A 22,556-nucleotide genomic window follows, 5' to 3' on the forward strand; every position below is an offset into this window, starting at 1 on the left:
ATCGGAGGATCGAATCGAAGGAATAAATAAATAAATAAATAAATAAATAAATAAATAAACAGATAAGTGATTTCATCCAAACTTTGCACACGTGCATACATTTTCCAGCTGACTGCCTAATAAAGACTACATCTTGTATCGATCATATCTGTATCTATAGGGCTGGTGTAGTGTAGCGTTTAGAGGTTCCGCTTCCTTCACGATCGTTCGATCGGAGGTTCGAAGCCGCCCTCCCTCATCAATCCTTTTATCCCTCCGGGGTCGATAAATTGGTACCGGACTTGTCCGGGAGGATAAAAACACTGACTTGGGACATCGGCTAGCCACCGCAAGTCCTTGTATAGGCCAGTTACACGTTCGTAAACCTCCAACGATTCTGACTTGAGGTGAACGTGGGGGCGCATCCCAAGCGGATTGGTCGACGCCAGACACTTTATCCTTTATTCTTTTTATAGTATTCGTTGAGGCGGGCGGGGAGCATTTGCAAGCACAGATATCTATATAAATATCGTATAGTGAGCGAAATTGCATGGATTATGCCAATGCGTAAATAACGTGCAAAACACCAGCAACCATACACATCCAGTCGGAAACGCTGCATTGCTTTCGGGAATCGTTAAGCTTTGAACTGTTCCAGAACCTCAATTCTATGTGCATAGTAGTAGGCTATCGACCCTCGGCCCAATTCTGTAGGGGTCTTTTTTTCTTTTTGAAGTCTTTTAAATTGAATCTTTTGAAATTGTCCCACAATGTCCCATGGAAGGAGTGTGTCCTAAGTGTAAAACGCAAGCGACGCGTGATCTCCTAAAATTCGAAAAAGGAAAAGAGAAAAAGCAGCATAAATGCGAAATAGTGCCCTCAACAGTACATTGAAGTCACTACAGTAATTCCTATATATTTTATTCCCAAAAGACATTTTTTGACATCGCAGGAAGCTCGAACATGTGTTTTTCATGAGATTTCTGTTCTCAGTCAGCATGGTTAGAGTCGACATGGTGACTCGATGCAGCTGCGTAAGCGTTTGCGCTCGAAACGCCGCGGTGGAAGCGGAAGTAGAGGTGGGGCCATCGCGAAGTGCAGCGTTAAGGAGGTGCTAGCAAAGGTCTCACCTCGATCCTTAACGCAACGCTCCATCGCATCGCTACAAGCGCAGCCGCTTACGCAATTACACTGGGCTTTGGGCAGTTTTGAACCGACTGAACCGCGTTTAGTTCAAAGCGCCGGAAAAAGCACTGATATGGCTCTTCTAAATCTACGGTAGAATTGTCGTATCGTGCGAGGCAGCAGTTCTCCTCGAACGGGAAATGAGTGATGCTCCCGTGTAAGGGCTAAAACTGGCTCCACTGGAAGAGGAAATCAAGTCAGCTGCAAGCGTTTATTGAGTGACGCAGAAAATTAAACGATTACGTCACTTCGCGATAAAAATAGAGCTGCTCGAAAGAGCCGAAGATGAATGGGAGCAGAGAAAAAAAACAAGAAAGGAGAATTAGGAACCGAGATGCAGGCAAAGACAAAGTGGAAAAAAGAAAGAATTCCATATGAATTTCAAAAAATTGATTGAGAAGGTAAACATAGAAGTGAAAATGATTTTATAAACGAGCTTATTGCCACATTTGAGTAATCCGGAAAAGAAGAGGTGGGATGTCGATGGGATTCTTTACAGAAAAGGACCCATATCTACTGGGGTAGGCCCGTACCCGAAACCCAGACTTTTCATGCGAATTAAAAGGAATAGTAGCAATTAGAGGGGAGCCTTTAAAAAATAAGAAATGTTGGAGAAAAAAGAAAACAATTCCCAAACGAACATGTATGTACGTATAAACATGAAGCTATGCGATGAAGAACAGAAATATTTAGGCATAGATGCGACTGTCGGAGCCGATGCCCCGACTCTTTCACTTCTGGATGGTCGATGCGGGGGCCCACTTCTTTTCTGGACGGTTAGCGATGGGACCCGCTTCACTTGAGCTCACCATCAGCTAGACCCCTTTCACATGAGGAGGTTCCTGGTCGCCCCGGTGTATTTAGGTGTAGGAATAGAAAGATGGTATAAACAGCGGTGGAGAAGAATATTAATCGTAGAAAACCGAAGACTAGCGGCAAAAGAAGAGGAATCGTGCAGATAGAAAGGGATCAGATGTGGTCATCATAGGAAACCTACGACTAACTAGAATGTCGCATTTACCAAATGTTTCAAGCTCAATTCTCCTAAGACTCTGATTCAAATTCAATTAAAAATTTGGAAAAATGCAAAAATAAAATCAAGTTAAAAATCCAAAATAAAGAATAATTAATAAAGCAAAAAACAAAATTGAAAATTGAAAATTAAAAATAATTGACTAAACAAAAAATCAAACTAAAAATTTTGAAAAAATCAAAAATTTGATTCAAATAGTTATGCTTCAATGCTGATCAACTGGAAGAAATCTTCATCACGTAACCAGTGCTGGAATACAAGAAAACGAAGAAGACATCACTAACATGTGGGAAACTCACTAACTCCGCTACCATCCACATCGGCGGATCATCTATCAGCCACAGCAGCGACTACGCTGATCGGTTGATTAACCCGCGAAATTTGAATTTTCTTATTACGCTTCCCGTTACGAAATAGCAGAAACCACGATGTAAAAATAGATGAACAGCGGTCTCTGCTGTTTCGGGCGATCTCAGAATGCAAAGAATTCATCAGAGGATTGGAGAAAAACGAGGCAAAACAGAAATAGAAAACAATTATCGCGCTCTGCGGGTCCAGCGAAAAAAAAATGGCAGGCAAGATTTGTAGGTACCAATTTTAGAGCGTGAAAGTGGGTGTAAATAGATGTGCCACCTACGATTCCACCTAATTTTCCCCGTTTAAGATTCAAATATATCGCTCGAGGAGAATTCAAATTTGTCTCTCCGCCCCCGTTAATCATGTCTTTTTTTCTTTCTTAGATATTTCCCCTCTAAAATACACCAAAAGTATCCTTCTGTTGTCAATTATTTTAAATTTATATTTATACTTATATTTATATTCATAATTATAATTATTTATATATTTATTTATATTTATACATATCACACTCTGTGAAGGTTTTTTTTTTTCGAAAAGAGATCTACAATCGAGGAGAGTACTTTCACCCATACAAGTGCGGTTCCTACCTTAAAGTCACATGCACACATCTTCAGAGCGATAGTTTCGTTCAACAAAAAAACAGTGCATTGGAACATTGCCAAGAACTTTCAAACGTAAAAAAAAACAGAGAAAAAAAATTCAGAGACGTCTTTGAAGAAGACTCTTGCGGAAGAAAAGAAATTTGATGAAAATTTTAGGAGTGATCTTAAAAAAAGGGCAATTTGTCGCGTGTAAAATGGAGCTAATATCTAGCGTTCGCGGATTTTTTGTGCTTTGGTTCATTGGACCATAGCCGCATGCGGCGCTGTTCATACGTTACAAATCCGCAATTCGGATTTGCACACACAGCTGATCATATCGATCGGATCAATCGCACCACATAGAACTCTGTGCTTCTGAGGCTTCAAGACCGAATGAAGTCCGTTCATGGCTGCATACGATCAGAGACACGTAGCAATCGATAAATTCCGGCAATAACACAGAGAGTCAGTAGAGCTACAACTTGAATTAAGGATCGAGAGCTCTAGTTCTTAAAAAGCTTGACTTTCAATGAAATTCGGCGTAGTAAGGTGTCCTATTGATTTTCTATGGGTTGTACACGAGGTCGATAGATGGATAATCCATGGTGATCCAAAAAACCCTAAACTGAACCGCAAACGGGAATGTCTCTCGATAATGCGGGAGCTCGCACCATATCCCTACGGATGGTTCTTCTGATCCGAATGAAACATGCGGATTACTCGCTCACGTGATCGATCAGTCAGCGGTCCTGGCTAGGCTTCTTCGATCTGAGGTGAGCATTCGTTGTAGTCGCTATGTTGATGGTAGAAAAAGAAGTAGGGAGAGAGTATATCTGTGAAGTTGTGAAGAGATTTAGTCCTTTAAATTTTGAATTGAATCGGCTAATTGAGACCCTATAGAATGCGATATTTCCGAAACGTTACCCAATAAAATTACCTAACAACCTCGTGTACAGCTCATCAGAAATCAATACGACATATTTTAGCCCCTTTTAGATGTTGACTCTTCCACAACAGAGCGGCTCAACGGTGAGTTGCACGCATTTTCACACTTCATGATTCCCTAAATTTTCTCAAAGGTACTTGCATTTAGGGTTTTTGAAGGTTTTCTAAAGTTATTGATTAGCATTCTCCTCGCGCTCAAATATAGCTCGATCAATAAAAATCGACTCTGGCTAGTTGCGCTAGAAGAAGCCCGTCGCCGTTAATGGGTTAAGTTGTGTCGTTAATGGGTTAAATTGTAAAGCCAATAAAAACCACATGAAATTTCGCTAGGATAACTGATTCCTTCTAATCCAAGTCCTTTACTGAAAACCATGAAAATAGACACAAACATGTGTCCGAAAAAAAAACCTCGTACGGTTTTGAAATCTCGTAAGAATTTTGCTTAGACCCAGCTAATAATAGAGAAAATAAATAGGTCGAAAAAAAACATGGATACAACAAACATATGAACTTTCCAAATCAAACCGCGTGAAAACATTCTGAACCCACCGAGTCATCACATGCGACGCCGCTGTCGTCGAAGCACTTACCAGCCATCTGAAACAGGAATTTCCTTGTAAGAAAATTAATTGACAATTTTCAGGAGCAAAAAAAAAAGAAAAAGAAAGAAGTCGTTGAAACTCAACGCGAACATCCTGTCAGTTCACGTACAAGTTTTTCTTCTAAACTTTAAAACTTTTTACTTTTAAACTTCTAAAGTTTTTTAACTAAGAAAAAACTGCGGAAATTAGTTTTATAGAGTAAGGGTGCAATTCCAAGCACGTAGTGCTATCGATAAGAAATTATAATGGTGATAATTAATGTCCTAAATATAAATTCTAGAGAAGTTCTATTCCTTATAAATTATCAATAACTTTGCCTCAGACTAAAAAAAATTCCTCTTTATTTTGTCTTATCTGTCTGTGTTATTTTATTTAGTATTATTTATTCCATGAAGTTGTAAACATATTTTCTGCGTATGCGACAATCGAATTTGCGATTTTGCACGATGTAAAAAAAAAGCTTCTTCTCCTTTTTTTCGGGAAAATAAAACTCTTCACTGAAAGTCGCGAAAAGGTAGCCTCAGTCAAAAATTACGTCTTTGTCGATGACAAATTCGCTTCCTTCTCCTCAGCTCTTTGCATATCAATCATTTTTTTAAAATGAATTATTGCTGTCTTGTGAAAAACGGGTATGATCTGTGAACAAAATGTTCACAAAATAAGGAAAGAAAATAAAGATTCTAAAAAGAGTGAACTGAGGAGCCGTTGGACTGCAGAAAAGTTGAGAAAGGAATCAAAACAGGTGGAGTGTTTTTTGTCCAGCAATGGATATGAACTGAAGAAATCTGCTCGACATTTACATAAAACTTCCAGCAGAAAAAGAACGGGCGAATAATCACTGGAGCAACTTTGAATTGCACTACCAATGTAAGTTTTGTACTGCTATTATTACAATTTGAAATTAACAGTGCATGAATTGCAGAGAATGGTTGTGGCCGTAGTTTTGTTCTTGAGAAAACTTCCGTTCCGGGTGACTTTCTTAAAATTCACCGAACTTAAAACAACAACAAAGATGAAGGTCGCAATTTCTGCCTGATACGATTAAAAAATTCGACGACGAAAGAAATATTTTCTATTCGTGGATGATCATCGACCTTGCAGTAATGAGTGTGGTGAAACGGGGCATTCACAAGCGGATTTTAATTGAAAAGTTGCGTAAGCTTTAGCATCTTCTCCAGAAGATTTTCTAGTGATTTTTAAATTTTCGTGATTTTTTTCGGTAGATCAAATGAATTCATTTGTCATTGGTACTGTACGCGTATGTAGAACCAAGGTATTAGGTTGATGCATAGATAATGGTGTTTTTTTTTTCCTTAAAGGCATCACCCCACGAATCTGAGGTGGTGCAGATTTCAGGTGGAGTATTCATATACGGGATCGTAGATTATGGAGAGGAAGGTGATCCCGTCCATTTCTTCCTAATAATTCCTAATAAGAACAAAGCAACCGACCGCATCGTGCCTTGGCACGATTTTTCCTTGAAGAGGTGGTGGAGTAGAAATTACGTGATTCAGATTACGATTTCGTAGATTACAGAGAGAGGGGTGATCTCGTCCATTTCTCCCTAATTGCCGTAAAAAAACGGCCCGGAAGATACGGCTTCGGGCGTTCGGCGCGCTATTTTCTACAAGGAGTTCGACTGGAGCGCGCCACCCGTGTGTATCTTATCCCGGGCGTATCTCGTGTGTATCGCATCTTCCGGGCCGTTTTTTACGGCAGTTAGGAAGAAATGGACGGAATCACTCCCTCTCCATAATCTACTATCTCGTATAAGAATACACCACCTGAAATCCGCACCACCTCAGATTCGTGGGGTGATGCCTTTAAAATTTAAACTCGCCCACAGAAAAAAAGAGCGCTAGCGTATGTAACATACCATTTGAAAGGATATTTCTTTCTATACAGAATATTGTTTCCGGTTTTTTTATCCCAATCGAATTTCAGTTAATTTTAAAACCAATATTGCATTTTCAAAAGTGGGCGTTGATGGTGGATTTGTAGTGATGATCTCAGGAGCTTTTTTCAGTGCATGGGAGAACTTGACATCATTTCGCTGACGCAACGACAAACTTTAGCGGTTATGAAAAAAAGGTTAAATGATTTTTCGTTGCTTTTTTCCCGAAAGGGAACAACTTCAATTTTAGATTCATGCAAGATTACACATCGGTTGACGTCGTCGCCCTACTTTTTCTGGAAGCTTCTGATTGTTCAGTGCGGCTGCTTTGAAAACTTTGACTTGGATTATATGTGTAATAAACAGAGCTCTTTTTAAGCTTCGCTCCCTTTTTCGTAAACAGGAACGAAAAAGTTCCGGGAGAAAAGCTGAAATGCAATCGAAAGGGACCGCAGCAGGTTCAATCGAATAAATTGGATGATTATTGTTGTTGAAAATTTTGCTATATTTTCTCCTGTTGTTCTGACTCAGATGGAATGTTTTTTTGTGTGTGTTTTTTTTCCTTTTTTCGATGCACTATCGGTGTTTGGTGTTAAAAAAACGAGGACAAAAACAACGAGAAGAAGGTGTCAATCCATCATCGATTAGAACAAGGAATTTGCAGTGCAATTATCCCTTTTTTTGCAAGTCCCACGTGCTGAATTTATTTTAAAAAAAGAAGAAGAGGTGAGCGTAGATCAATTTTAAAAGACCTTACGCAACTGCAGACAGAAAAACCCATGGTTTTTACGTCTCGAATTGGAAAACGCGTTCAAATACGCGTTGGATAGCCACCTTTTACCCCGACCGACTCATTGGAATCGGTTGAAGCATGCGTCATATGAATGAAATTCTCGCATTGTTTCATAAAAAGGAAAATAAAAATAAAAATAAAAAACAAAAGTATAATTTAAAAAACCAACAGATTTCTGAGCAATTACGCAGCTAAAGGTTTTAAAACATAGTTTCAGAAAATTATTGCAAGCCCTATAAGCGACAGGCGCAACACACTAAACTCATTAATGAAATACGCGTAAAAAGTTGCAAGATTACCGTAAAACACAAAGCCTTTGAAAGTTCGATGACGTTGTTTTTGTAGAAGTGAAAAGACAGCCATGACGATGCCGTCATTCCTACAGTAAGTGGAGAGAAGTAGAGATTAGAAGTAAATATTCGGAATTTTCTAGTGTTTCCGACGGGAGCAGCGCGTAGGGTCCGGTGTTGCGGTTGGGTAAACAAAATTAGGAGTTAGTAGAATAAATAATAATAGAATACAATGAAACGATCGTCATACAGACGGACACACACACACAATCGTCGGTTGAACAATGCTCAGTTTCACTGTCTATGCGGCACTGCGATACTCAGCGATTCGACAATGTATGTGGATACAGGCGGACCAGCACAGCAAAGCAATTGTTCGACGTCGTTTTCGTCGACAAAACATGAACGGGGGCGTAGTTAGGGCGGGAACATCATATGGGAACGCATCCGTAGTTGTAATGAGTCGGGTTCTGTGTGTGTGTGTGTATGTGTGGCAGATGTACTTTAAACGTTCACCCTCGTGTGACAATAGAACTCAGTATACATTCACATTGTGACGAAATTGAGATTTTTCCGTGACTAGGTAGGGTTAGGCGTGTTCCCCACGAATATGAGCGTGATCATGCTCATTCCTCCTACCAGAATCCAGAAGGAACCGTGTGAAATCGCCCTGTGCGATCCTGTCTCCCCAACGATGCAGCTCATTACGGCTAATAGGACGAGAGCAATCCGCAACGCGTCCACGACTTTGCCGCGGACGCGAAAGAACTTCCGCAGTTTACTTGTGTTATATTAATTGAATTGTGCACGTTGGACTAGGACAGAGTTGCCTTCTTTCTATCACGTAATAAGTTGCATCGTTGAAGGAACGGAATCACACAACACTATTCCTACGCTTTTTTTGAGGACTACTGGGCGGAACGATGCAATTTCGTGATGTGCTGCCTATAAGCCTTAAGGCTCAATGGTGACATTCTTCGGGAGCATAGAACGAAAGGAAAATGTAAGTAGGAAAATTCTCAACTGGTAGACAGACATTCAGAGACATCAGATTATAAAATGAAAGAAATGAAATGAAGCGTTTATACTTGAAATCTAAAATCTGAAAAATCCTTAGTGTTACTAACGCTGGACCAGTGATTGTTGAATAACTGTTTCTTAAAATTACAGACCCGACGCTTAAAAAGCCAACTAAAAATTTTAAACCAATTATAAATAGTGGCGTTTTCCATAATAGCTCTTTGGCAGCTCCATACTTCAACCGAGCTACGGGTACCAAGTATTAAAATCTGCATAGCTTCGGCTACCGCCTGATGACCTTGCTGGGTTAAGGTTTGCAAAACGGGGACAACAGTAACCAATTAAATGTGGCTTAAAAAACAATAATTTGAGAAAAGAGAAAGGAAAAGAGATTAATGCGTGTCATCGGTCATCATATATTGTTTACCAATCTTTTTACAACTGGTTACATTTCCACTCGCAACAGTATCCGGGATTCTTACGTAAAAATAAGCGTTAGTACTTTCCCTATCGACGATTATTTTCCATTAAAAGCAAAGAAATAAATTTTCTTCAAGCTTAAAAGCTTGAAACGTTTCAATTCGAATCCTCCTGTGAATGCCGCCTTATAACCGAATCTCTTTTCCTCTCCCGTATTTGGGTATCAACAAAAGAGCAGATTACCACTACAGGAAAAGGAGCTACATCGATAAAGCCCTTCATTGGTACTTGCGAAATTTACCAGTGCCTGAAGAACACTAAAAAATCCCCGTGGTTGTGAAATATAGGCGTGTGCTTGGGTGAAAATGACTTGAATTCTGGTGCCATTACATAAGCGGGGCGATGAGAGCCAGCGGTTGCGATCCAGCTGGAAGGACCGCTAGCTCCGGTCCCTAAAGTAGCCGATGTGCAGTCAGCTGTGGATGTTCGCTTCGACACGACTCTATCAGCCGCCACTCACCTTAATTCCCCTGAGAAATTTCCTCTTCCGTGCGAACTATGCGCCTGGGAATAAGTGAGCTCAGACGAGCGAACTTTCGAAGATTCGAAAAATACGAAAACGCGCGAATAGTTGTGGAAAATGCGAAAGGGTGAGAGTGCTCTGTAGGGGTGGGGAGGTGGTCGGAAATTACATATAAATTGCATTGCAAAGAAGATCCGCCATAAATACATGGATTGTCGGGGGCCTTTAACACTTTAAAGACAGCAATCCGGGTCTCCGGTGAGCTCTCGAAATGCAACAGCAACTAAAATAGCACTCCCTGATATTTTTTTTAATGGTTTTTCCCTAATATTTTCCAAACGTCTCACTTATGTTAAAAGAGATATTTTCCAGTCCTCGATTGAAAATGATTTGGTTAGAGAATAGCTCATGATAAAAGCGCTTTGACTGCAGCGCTGCTCACTGCGCTTTTGGTCGCGTTCCCAATGCAGCTGCACACTTTTCAAAGATCACTTCTCATAATTTCTTGTTTTTTTTTTCCAACTTAAGGTTTATTATCTTTTTTTATTATTCATTTTAAGCTTTAAGGAGTTCAGTTAGTTCTAAGTATTATTGTCTTTGAATAATATTGCACTCAACAAGGACCCAGGAGAATAAGAACACGGACCGCGTCAGATACGCAAAAGAGCGAGCTGTCGTCCCTGTGGGTTAAAGGCATCACCCCACGAATCTGAGGTGGTGCATATTTCAGGTGGAGTATTCGTATACGGGATAGTAGATTATGGAGAGGAAAGTGATTCCGTCCATTTCTTCCTAATTGCCGTAAAAAACGGCCCGGAATATGCGGCGCGTGCACAAGGCTGGTGCGCTCCAATCGAACTCCTTGTAGAAAATAGTGCGCCAGAATGACCGAATCCGTATCGTCCGGGCCGTTTTTTTACGGCAATTAGGAAGAAATGGACGAGATCACCCCTCTCTCTGTATTCTACGAAATCGTAATCTGAATCACGTAATTTCTACTCCACCACCTCTTCAAGGAAAAATCGTGCCAAGGCGCGATGCGGTCGGTTACCTTTTTTTTATGGGGCTTAATTTAAGAGCGCTACAATGTTTGCGGAGTGTGTATCCAAACGATACGACACAAATAGACTCAAAATGAGGTCATTATGACTGTTTCAGAGAAAGTGGAGTGGGCGATTTGCTAGAAAAATAGATCAGACCTCGTGTCGCGTCATGTGTACCCATGTGTGTGTGTGTGTGTTCTGTCCCCATAAAGGATAATATTTATAAAGTGCACAGCGTTGATCAATCCCTATGGGGATGTGTTTCTCCTTGTCGTCCCGAACAAGTCCAGTACCACTATGGTTATGGACCCCGAAAGGATGAAAAGTTAGATGGGACTAGGGCGGTTTCGAGCCATCGATCGATCGCCCAGTCACAGAGGGACCTCTTACCGACTGCGCTGCACCCACCATATTATTACTATTTTGTTTGAAAACATTCCCGAGGTTTGCCATAAACAAGAGCAAAAAAAACACGGGACACATTACTATTTTCCTTAAACTATACAGGGCAAACTTGGCCCGTTCTTTGCAAATTCGTGTACGGGTTGACAGGTCCTTCTTCCACAAAAGGTGGGAAATCCCCATGAGAGATTTATTCCCGAGTCTTGACGCAGCAGAAGAACACAACAGTTTCAAGGATTTCGATTGGATTTGGATGGCTGAATTAAAGGTATCACTCCACGAATCTGAGGTGGTGCAGCTTTCAGGTGGAGTACCCGTATACAGGATGGGAGACTACGGAGAGGGGGGTGATTCCGCCCATTTCTTCCTGATTGCCGTAAAAAACGGCCCGGAAGATACGGCTTCATTCGTTTTGGCGCACCATTTTGTACAAGAGGTTCGATTGGAGCGCGCCAAACATGTGCGGCACCGCATCTTCCTGGGCCGTTTTTTACGGCATTTAGCAAGAAATGGACGGAATCACCTCCCTCTCCGTAGTCTCCCATCCCGTATACGAATACTCCACCGGAAATCCGTACCACTCCGGATTCGTGGGGTGATGCCTTTAACTTAGGACGAACGCATATCAGTAATATATGACGCAAATATGATTAGCCATGAATATGCAGCAGTACTTACTGTCACTGTCCGTACTGTTTAATGCGCGATTAGTTTACAATTTAATTAAGTTAGTTAGTAATAATATAATCGATTTCTAAGTCGACCATCTATTCACAGATCAGCCAAATCGATTAATAATAATACGGTCGAATTTGTAATTTCAATTTACAAACAAATTCAAAAGAAGATAACTCGGTGATCGTTTATTGCTGATGCAAAACTCATGTTCGACAATAATTTCTTTGTTGACATAAGATATTCTGCTATCTATTCCGGACAAAAAGAGTACATAGTGAAAACTAAAGGAAGACCAGAGAAAACCCCTAAAAAAGCCTTAGCGACAAAAAGCCCGAACAAAAAACCAAGATTTTCTTACCTCGGAGGCGGTAATTCGTGTATCAGCAAATATCCGTTGTCCCTAAAAACCGATGTGCATAGCGCAACAACTTTTGTCTGGAACTGGTCTCGATTTTGCTGCGCGACAACAAAAAAAAAGCGTAACCAGTTGTTTAGCGTAAAGCGCACGTGTTTATGTAGTATACTACACATACGCATGAGTATCGATTCAGTAATTAATAATATTGATTGCGTCGGTTTTCACAAATTTCTACTGTCAATATTCAGGGGAAATCGCCATCGTAGCGTATTTTTCCTAAATTATAACAAATTTAAAAAAGAGTGGGTAGAGCAGTCGGTAAGAGGTTCCGCTGTGGCTGCAGTATAATCGATCGTAGGTTCGATTACGCCCCAGTGCCAACTAATCCTTCCATCCCTTCGGGGTCGATAAATTGGTATCAGACATATCTGAGAGGATAAAAAACACTCTCGTGACGCATTGGCTAGCCCCCGCAAATTATTGTACAAGCTAGCTATGGTTATTAGTTAGTTTTAGGTTCGTTAACTTCAATTCGATTCTGAATTGAAGTCGAACGCGGTGGCGGGTCCCAAACGGATTGATTGACGCCGAACACTGTATCTTTTGTTAAGAAATTTCAAGAGATTTGAACCTTAGAATTACAGTCGTAACTAGTAGGAGCGGCCAGTAAATCGTACACATTTTCTGCGGACCCACGTGCTCACCCGCCGACCATATGAATTCCATTGGTTTACGTCAATTTACTTTTTCTCCGTGTGCAGTAAATATTTAGTTTACAAATAGAATTCTGGCTTAAAATGATTATAAACGCAACAAACATACGCCTACGACGAATAAAGTTATCATTTCTGGAGAAAATATTTTGAGTAGCGGTTAGAATGAGGGAAATGACGCCCAACTTAACATTTTTCTGATAAAAACCGCCAACATCAACCCCCTATCCGAAAGAGCTCAGATCGAACGAGGTGAGCAGTTTGTTTGAGGGAAAATATTTGGCATATTTACCAATCTATTATATAAAAGTGTATTAATTAATTATTAAAAATCCTAAAATGTAAAACAAGATCCAAATCTTCGCCAAATTCAGTGAGAAATAAAGAAATAAAAATGAAAGTGGAAATCCGTTTTAGCGCTGTAAAACAATGCGGCTTCTTCGAAAAAAAAACCTCCAAATAAGGAGAAAATTTCTGGAAGGGAAAATATGTATGTACGACTTAGACGAATCCTATGCATTCAGAAATTCAGAGAAATAATGGGAAGAAAAATCGCGAGGAAAAAATTATGCAAAAATCAAAGTTAAGAGCAATGGAACACCATAGAAATGGAAAGAGATACAACTTCAGCTGATCACAGCGAAGGGAAAAGAAAAAAAAAGAAAAAAATATATAAGAGGAAAAATACCGGTCTGAAAGCTAAGTTTATTGATATTTACAAGCTAAATTTATTACTACTCTTATTGTTATTTATTTATTGATTAGGATTATTGTTATTTATTTATTTGCTCGGAAAAAAGATCCGAAAATAATTAGTATTGGTCACATTAAAAGAAAAGTAGTATTTTACTTATTTAACGAAACGTAAAGCACTCATGATAAGGATGAGACCACTAGAAACCTTTCATGGATATTTCCAGGGAAAATTTTCCGCCAACATCTACCTTTCCGCCACTGATTAATAAAAGGGCGATAATAAAAAAAAAGTACTTTTGTTGCTCTAATAAGTTTAGAATCATGGTTAGTTAAGAAGCAAACATTGAAAGTTGTTTTCAATGTCGAAATTAACAAGTAAACAAATAAATGAATGTAAACAGAAATAATAGTCGGCCAGATAATAAACAGCTCTGTGATCGAGCGCTCATCGGTGACACGCACCGCTCCTCCGTCATCGACCAAAAATCGATGGAGATCAGAACTGATCAGATCATAAGGCCTGAACTGAAGGCATAAGCTTTTCTAATGGAAGAAAAACAATATGCTTTAGGATTTTACCACAGAAAACCTAACATTCCTGAAGGAGCAACATTAAGATAGTTAGAAACAGAAGTTCAGAATAAATTTGGAACTATTTCGATCGATTAGCATCTTAGATCAATTCGATCAATGTCCGTGCAGCCGCCAACCATACCTGATGACGTCATTACATATCTGAGCGGAACGGTTCTACGCATTTTCATTTAGGGGGAACTAGAAGAAACTGCGGAAAATAAATCGCTAAAAAATCGATAAATCTAGATGAGTGGATCGTGTGATGACACCAGGATGCACCATACTGGAATCCCTCATCACGTGAAAAACTCAAACTGGATTTGCTGTGGAAATAAATCCACTGAAATATGAAATCATATGTACACACATCCGCACATCCGCACTGAACATGTCCAATCAGGGATCAGGGTGATGGCCTTTCAAGAGGGTTAAAAGTGTGCGTTTAGCGAAGAAACGGCATGCGTAGCGCCAATCTGACCATATGCGTTCGATGACTACTGTAGCTCTACATACAAGAAGAGTAGTAAGGTCAAAAAAACCTGAAGATTGTTGGGATTCTGAAGCGGCGCAACGGGGGTAGCGATCACAATCGTGGCGGGACCCTAGCTTGCTGCAGTCAGACTGCGGGGAAGAGTAGAGGTCCCACTCTGAAGTGGCGCTAGCGGTCACATTCCGCCAGCTTCGCCTTTCTCAGTCGGCCTGCGGGAATGAGTGGGGGTCCCAATCAGGAGAGGCGCGTTTATAATCGTGGCGGGAGCCCAGCTTGCTGCAATCGTATCGCAGAGATTAGTAGCGGTCTCTCACCGACCGCAGCCGCTTACGCAACTGCACCAATCTTCAGGTCGTTTTGACCGGACTATTTGAGTATAATCCTGAAGTAAGATCTGTCTGCAAAAGTGCGACAAATCCGGCGCAGATTCAGGTCCAGCTAAAACAGAAACGAAGAACTATGCACACTAATCAAAATTGTTCACTTTTCAAAATTACATTACTTTTCACACATCCTTTCAAGAGGTCCCAAAGTGCTTCTGATAGACATTTGAGGATCAGAAACTACGTAATGGAGTAATGAGTTCTGTTGTAGTATTTTAATTTATGAATTAGAATAATTCATGAGCTAAAATTTTTATTCCATTTACGGAAAAATAATATATATCTGAAAATTCTTTTGATTCTGTTGTGACTACCTGAAAGAAAATTGTTAAAATGTTATTATGTGACCCTTAATAGGATTTCTAAGCCGAGTGAACTTATAACCACGCTAGTAATCCTATTAAGGGTCAGAAAATTTTGGAAAATTATTCAGTAGACTATCAACTCGGTAGAAGGGAAAGAGGTTTCCATTGTACGTGATATCTGCTCAGGACCGACGACACAAGTCGATTCCGCAAGACGTGAGGTCGTAAAAACGCTACGTTCCGTTAAAGGCATCACCCCACGAATCTGAGGTGGTACGGATTTCCGGTGGAGTATTCGAATACGGGATCGTAGATTATGGAGAGATGGATGATTCCATCCATTTCTTCCTAATTGCCGTAAAAAAACGGCCCGGAAGATACGGCTTCGAGCGTTCCGGCGCGCTATCTTCTACAACGAGTTCGATTGGAGCGCGCCAGCCTTGTGCACGCGCTGCATCTTCCGGGTCGTTTTTTACGGCAATTAGCAAGAAATGGACGGAATCACCCTCCTCTCTATAATCTACTATCTAAGAATCTCTACTAATCTAAGAATACTCCACCTAAAATCCGTACCACCTCAGATTTGTGGGGTGATGCCTTTAAAAACGTTACGCTCAAAAATCTCTAGCAGTCTGCATGCATAGTTAGGTCCCGCGACGAAGTTCGAGTGTTTCTGAGAGCCTCTTTCCGCGGTGTCTATCAACTTTGGGAAATTCCCAATTTATTAAATTATTAATGTTCCACGAAATATCATTACCAATCACCCTGAAAGCATAGCATGAAAACATTTTAAAAATAACAGTGATTGATAGCCGTGACCGTACCGTACTGTAGAAATATCCCATAATTGAAGCATGAAATCATAATTTGAGGTAATTAGTGAAATTTCGCATAAAATTCACTAAATCACTTAATGAGAGATGATAATTCTGAAAGCACATATGAAAATTTTTAAAAATAACATGTTTTGAAATAGCAATTGTTGCCGCCGATTTATTGATTGATTTGAGATGAGCTTAGGGAGGAGTGAAATAAAACTCTCAGGAAAAAAAAATCCACTAACCTGCTTAATCGGTTGCTCCGGCGATGGTGTCACATTCACATTCGCCGGTGTCAAACCGAACGGATCTCCGAGTGGAGCTAACGGCATCTGAAAATTTCAACTTTCCAGGGAAGAAACGCAAAAATCAAGGACGATCCGCATATTTTTAAACGATCCGAGCAGTTTACAAATTCACATCTAGCGAAGAAATACGGAAAAATACTGGGAAGAAAAACGAAAGAACAGAAAAATCACAAGGATTCGATGCAGCGAATAGAAGAGGTTTTTTCAAGAGAAAAAACTGAAGGTCATGAACAGTAAAAAAAATCCTCAGTAATGTTTGCACCGGAAAAGCAAACGACGTGTTCTATTTTTAGCAATTTCAATTAAAGAGAGATGATTTCACGAAAACAAAAGAAGAAGATCTATTACTAGCAGTAATGATTGCCTGAGGCAAGGTAATGATCGACGGAAAAGAGGGTGAAAACAAGAAGTAAACACTAAATTTAAACTAATCTTGAAAGTTCGTCCTGAAGAAAAAAAAAACGCTCGAAAAAAACTCGTACTCTAAATTAATAACACAATAAATGTGGAAATGTTTAAAATGAAAAAAGACTTGAAGTAAAAACTGTAGCATTTTTCGTTCTATAGAATCCCCCAGGCACCTTTGTAGTTTAAAGGCATCACCCCACGAATCTGAGGTGGCGCAGATTTCAGGTGGAGTATTCGTTTACGGGATGGGAGACTATGGAGAGGGGGTGATTCCGTCCATTTCTTCCTAATTGCCGTAAAAAAAAACGGCCGTAACTGTCAACTTTTAGGAAGATACGGCGCCGCACAAGACAGGCGCGCTCCAATCGAACCTCTTGTACAAAATGGTGCGCCAAAACGAATGAAGCCGTATCTTCCGTGCCGTTTTTTACGCCAATTAGGAAGAAATGAACGGAATCACCCCCTCTCCATAGTCTCCCATCCCGTATACGAATACTCCACCTGAAATCAGTACCACCTCAGATTCGTGGAGTGATGCCTTTAAGTTTGATGACTACTTGAATAGGAGAATAAATAAAGAAAAAGCAAGAAAGAAATAGTTTTAAGGAGCTCCCGTACCTTCCCTGATAATTTTAAGCGGAAGCAGGTAGTGGTGGATAGTGAAAGGATGGATATACATGCACGGAAGACGATAGAAAGATTCTTTCGTTGGTTCAGTAGTGCCTGGCTGTTTTATCCGAACGCTTAAGAGAACAGCGGCTTTTCAACTGTTTACCTCAAATTTGGGTAATTAAATCGCAATGAGCAAACAGCAGAAAGCATTTATTGTGGAATAAATGAATATCGAAATGAATAGCGCAACAAGAATGGAGAACGATGGAAGGAAGGAAAGGAAGAAGAAGAAAAAGAGGAAGGAGAGATGAGGATGGATGGAAGAGGAGAACGAATGGAGAAGAAGAAGGAGAGAAAGGAAAAAGTGGAAGAAGAAATGAGGTCGGATTGCGGAGGAAGATGAATGGGGAAGAAGAAGAAGAAGAAGAAAAAGAAAAAAGAATGGATGGAGGAAAATGAAGCGAAAGGAAAAAGAGGAAGAAAAAATGAGAACTGATGGAGGAGTATGAATGGAGAAGAAGATGAACATGAGTGGATAGGTGAATCGGTCAACTACTCTGCGCGAAAATTTTCGCATTCTTTTACTGGAATTGAGTAGATAGCAAATTAATGGCATTAAGATCCCAAGAAGAAAAAAGATTTTAAAAAAAGTAGCAACTAATACCTCTCAGAAAATCTTTGGAAACATATTTGAGAACGTTAAATCGTCAAAGACATGCATACATTAAAAGGGATAATCACTTTTTCAAAAGTTAAGAAACATTTAAGGATTCCGTTGCTCCCGGTGGTGCAGCCTACATCCCGGATCTCTCTGTTATTTTTAAAGAGACTCACGGAAGCATTCAATGGTGAACAGAATTCCGATTTCTCTCAAAAATGCATCAAATGAGATTTGCCGCGGACATTTCGCTGCATTTTCAAACGTTTTGATTAATGAACTGTCCTTAGAACTGTCCTCATTTGCGGAAAGGAAGTTTATCAAACGAAAAAAAGTGACCTACGTGAAATTACAAAAATTATGCTATTTATAGTGTGAACTTGGTAAAATCCAGATAAGGTCCTGAAAATGAAGATAAAATCCAGTTTTGTGCTGCTGTTTTTTTCCTTCAAAGTTAGAATCTTCCAGAATAAAATACAGATCAATATCAGAGTAATTCCTCCTTCAAGCACTTTCGTTCCCTTCCTCAATGGCAACGAAATAAAACTCCACAGAGATGAATCTTTCGAGATGGGTAGAGAATTTGACTTTAAATTTTTTGATCAGTTGATCTTAAAACTTAAATTATTCTTGAGTTAAAAATAAAATTAAATTAATTAAAGTTAGATATAAAATAAAATCAGATTAATTAGCTTTTATGGGTCTTAAGTTTTGGTTTCCTCGTTCAGAAAATGTAGTGGAAAAACGTCCGAGGAACCCCGAAAGAATTGGAGGCCGAGGCGAGGTGGTCCGTGTGGTTCATCCGAAAACAACTGTCGAGTGATCTATCTACATAGTTCATAGTGAACACCGTATGCACAGTGTGATCGTTCCGGAAATGATCGCGGAGATGATCCTGAAAAAGTGAATTCACCTTCGCTTAGCAGTATCCGGGGTCTGCGCTGAACTACAACACATTGAGTTCAACCGAAGTATTACTGATCGAGTTCCTGCACCGCGAGTGTTTGTTTTACTCGTTCACTGCAGCTTTATTACATAGCCATGCAAGTAGAAATAATTGCATGATTACCATAGTTACGCCCTTGTTACTACACAGTTATTGGATTGATGTGAACGACGTCATCCTCAATCGCTTCGCATCGTCTCCAGAAGCCAGAACTCGCGCATTACAGTCTTTCCAGTTCTTCCTTGCACTTTCAGAACGACTCCCCCTTGTTGTGTCTCAAAAATTTCATCTATTTCGAATGATTTCGAATGACGACCGAACCAGAGAAAAAACTGTGATGCCCTTGCAGCCAGTGCTGAAAAATTAGGGAATTGTTTGGACATCATTAATAGAATCCCCACCTAGAAATCGAGTTAGGAGTACTCGACACCATTTTTGGATGGGAGTAGGAGACTGGAAACAGGAAAAAATTTTTATAAAAATTAGGATTTTTTTTGTAAAGATTGGTAAACTTATTTAGGTTTTCTTTACAGAAATAGGCTAGAAAAATAGCACCAGAACCAGGATAAATGCTTTGGAAATGAGGAAAAATGTCAAAAAAAGGGGAAAAAAAGAAAAAGCAACCGATAATGTATTCATATTGTGTACTACTTTTTTAAAGGCATCACCCCACGAATGTAAGGTGGTGCAGATTTCAGGTGGAGTATTCGTATACGGGATAGTAGATTATGGAGAGGGAGGTGATTCCGTCCATTTCTTGCTAATTGCCGTAAAAAACGGTCTGGAAGATGCGGCGCCGCACAAGACAGGCGCGCTCCAACTGAACCTCTTGTACAAAATGGTGCGCCAAAACGAATGAAGCCGTATCTTCCGTGCCGTTTTTTTACGGCAATTAGGAAGAAATGGACGGAATCACCCTCCTCTCCGTAGTGTCCCATCCCGTATACGAATACTCCACCTGAAATCTGCACCACCTCAGATTCATGGGGTGATGCCTTTAAACAGAACCAAGATTGTTATTGATCTTTATTCTGGCTAACGTTTCGGCGTCATCGCCTTCTTCAGAGCCTGGAAAAATCAAAGACATGTGTATGCATTCATATTTTATCCAACGTTGAAGATAACTTCTTTAGATTCTAACTACCGTAATCCAACTAGAATTCTTTCCCACAATTTGTTGCTTTTATCTATTCGTGAAACTTTTTATGTCATACATTTTTGCTGCTAGATTTTTATGGGAAACTATAAACGACTATTGAGTAATAGGAAAAGGAAAAAAGGAGGAATGAAGTATGAAGGATGGAGAAGTGGGAAGAATGGAGGATATGTAGTGAAATATGGGTAAATATCTTTCCGATAGTCAAATTTAAGCAACAGCCAAGATAAATGCAAAAGGTCCAAAAATGAATAGAAAGGAAGAGTGCTTAGCCGTGACCAACGAGCTGGCTCTGTATCAAGACCTTTGCGGGTTTTGATCTACGGGGTCATATGCGGGTCGCATCCTAATTAGTATCAGCGGAGCGATAGCACCACGCGGATATCCGCTAACATCACCGCAACGCGGCCGCTGAGGTAGGCACAACGATTTAGGCTTTTTTGGTTTTTGTTTCCGGGTGTAATATCCTGGGGATGATGACTTGTTCTGGATGAGGCATTTGAGAGGATATATTGCAAATGTTCTTACTTTCCAGGCTCTGACGAAGGCGACAACGCCAAAACGTTAGCCGTAATCAAGTTTGTTAACAATCTTGGCTGTTGCTTAAATTTGACTATCGACAAGTTCCAGTCTCTATGCCGAGACTCAGAGAAAGTCGAACTTTCGCACTTCTGGAAAATATCTTTCCTTCCACAACAAGATTTCAGATTTTTAGCCATTCTATTTTTTTGTAGCCAACACAGAAAAAAAATATTTTGCGGACTTCCTTTTCCGTTCAGCCCCTAACAGATTCAAATCATTTCTAGTAGAGAGATCTTTGTGTACAGAAAACCCTCACAAGACCACTAATTTTCATAAAATTTCCTCTTTCGATTTCCCACTGCCGAAAGTCCCAAGTCCGGATATGGTGACGAGTTTTCTTCTCAGAGCGACAACTTATTCTTGACGTTGACGCAATTTTTCAGAATTCATGACGCCGAACGCATCCGTCACCAGCTACACGATAGCGCGGTTAACACGTTTGACGACAATCGCGGAAAATTTTGGAAAAAATCACCCATGAGGGACGGAGAAGGATTTTCTTCCGTCCGCGACTTCGGCCCACATGTTATTGCTTTTATAATTGAAACTCAAAAATAAAAGATGTTTCGAGAACACGCGGTATATAGTTCACTATCACTAATTAGGTCTGATTTAATTATTCGAGAAGACGAAAAGAGAAAAAAAAGCGGAAATAAAGGCAAATCAAATAGAAAAGAAACAGAAACAAGAAACAAAAAGAAAAACAACTCTGGTGTCCACATGTGGACCACTACACGGCTCCACGACACTGAAAATAAAAGCGAACTCCACATGTGGTCTACGTTGCAGCCGACGCGTTAAAGGCATCACCCCACGAATCGGAGGTGGTGCAGATTTCAGGTGGAGTATTCGTATACGGGGATGGGAGACTATGGAGAGGGGGGTGATTCCGTGCATTTCTTCCTAATGGCCGTAAAAAAGCGACAAGGAAGATGCGGCGTGTGCACAAGGCTGGCGCGCTCCAATCGAACTCGTTGTGGAAGATAGCGCGCCGGAACGCTCGAAGCTGTATCTTCCGTGCCGTTTTTTACGCCAATTAGGAAGAAATGAACGGAATCACCCCCCTCTCCATAATCTACGATCCCGTATACGAATACTCCACTTGAAATCCGCACCACACCAGATTCGTGGGGTGATGTCTTTAAAGAAAAGATAGAGAGGCAGAGAAGAATGGATAGAGATAGAAAAATAAGTTTTAAAAAAGTAGGAATAGCTTCATTGCGTAGTAAATGCCGAAAATAACACTATAATGAATTCAATTACACAATATTTATTTGTCTTCCTAAATATCACCACGGTTAGCAGCGGCAGGATTCCCTTCCGATTCTGTGATTCTGAAGAAGAAGGCGAACTCGCCGAAATGTCGTTACCCAAGAAAAAAAAGGATTACAACATGCTCTCATCCGGCGTAAGACAAAAAAAAACAGATATTGAATCATCACTATGCCAAGGTTTACCATATTCATTTTTATATTATTTATATTTATTTATTTAATTTACTATTTAAATTATTCAATTATTTATATTTATCTATTTATTTTATTATTTTTTGAAAATATTTATTTATTTTTATTATATTCATAACCATATTCATTTTTATATTATTTACATTTATTTTATTATTTAAATTATTTAATTATTTATATTTACTTATTTATTTTATTATTTAACTTATTTAATTATTTATATTTATTTATTTTATTTATTTTATTATTTAAATTATTTAATTATTTATATTTACTTATTTATTTTATATTATTTATATTTATTTATTTTATTATTTAAATTATTTAATTATT

At 39.7% G+C, this 22,556-nt stretch overlaps 1 protein-coding gene across 1 annotated transcript in view; it reads right to left on the reverse strand.

Annotated features, from left to right (window-relative positions):
- The window catches only part of RB195_004931 (uncharacterized protein), a gene marked incomplete at both ends in the record, with an annotated part of 47,366 nt that extends 30,947 nt beyond the window's left edge, over positions 1-16,419 (reverse strand). Inside the window, 2 exons of the mRNA XM_064177160.1 lie at positions 4,633-4,680; positions 16,333-16,419. Coding sequence (XP_064034284.1) covers positions 4,633-4,680; positions 16,333-16,419 — 135 coding nt within the window. The remainder of the gene's footprint in view (positions 1-4,632; positions 4,681-16,332) is intronic.
- Between the last annotated feature and the right edge of the window lie 6,137 nt (positions 16,420-22,556).

Source organism: Necator americanus, chromosome I (assembly GCF_031761385.1).
Source record: "Necator americanus strain Aroian chromosome I, whole genome shotgun sequence".
NCBI classification, from domain to species: Eukaryota; Metazoa; Nematoda; class Chromadorea; order Rhabditida; family Ancylostomatidae; genus Necator; species Necator americanus.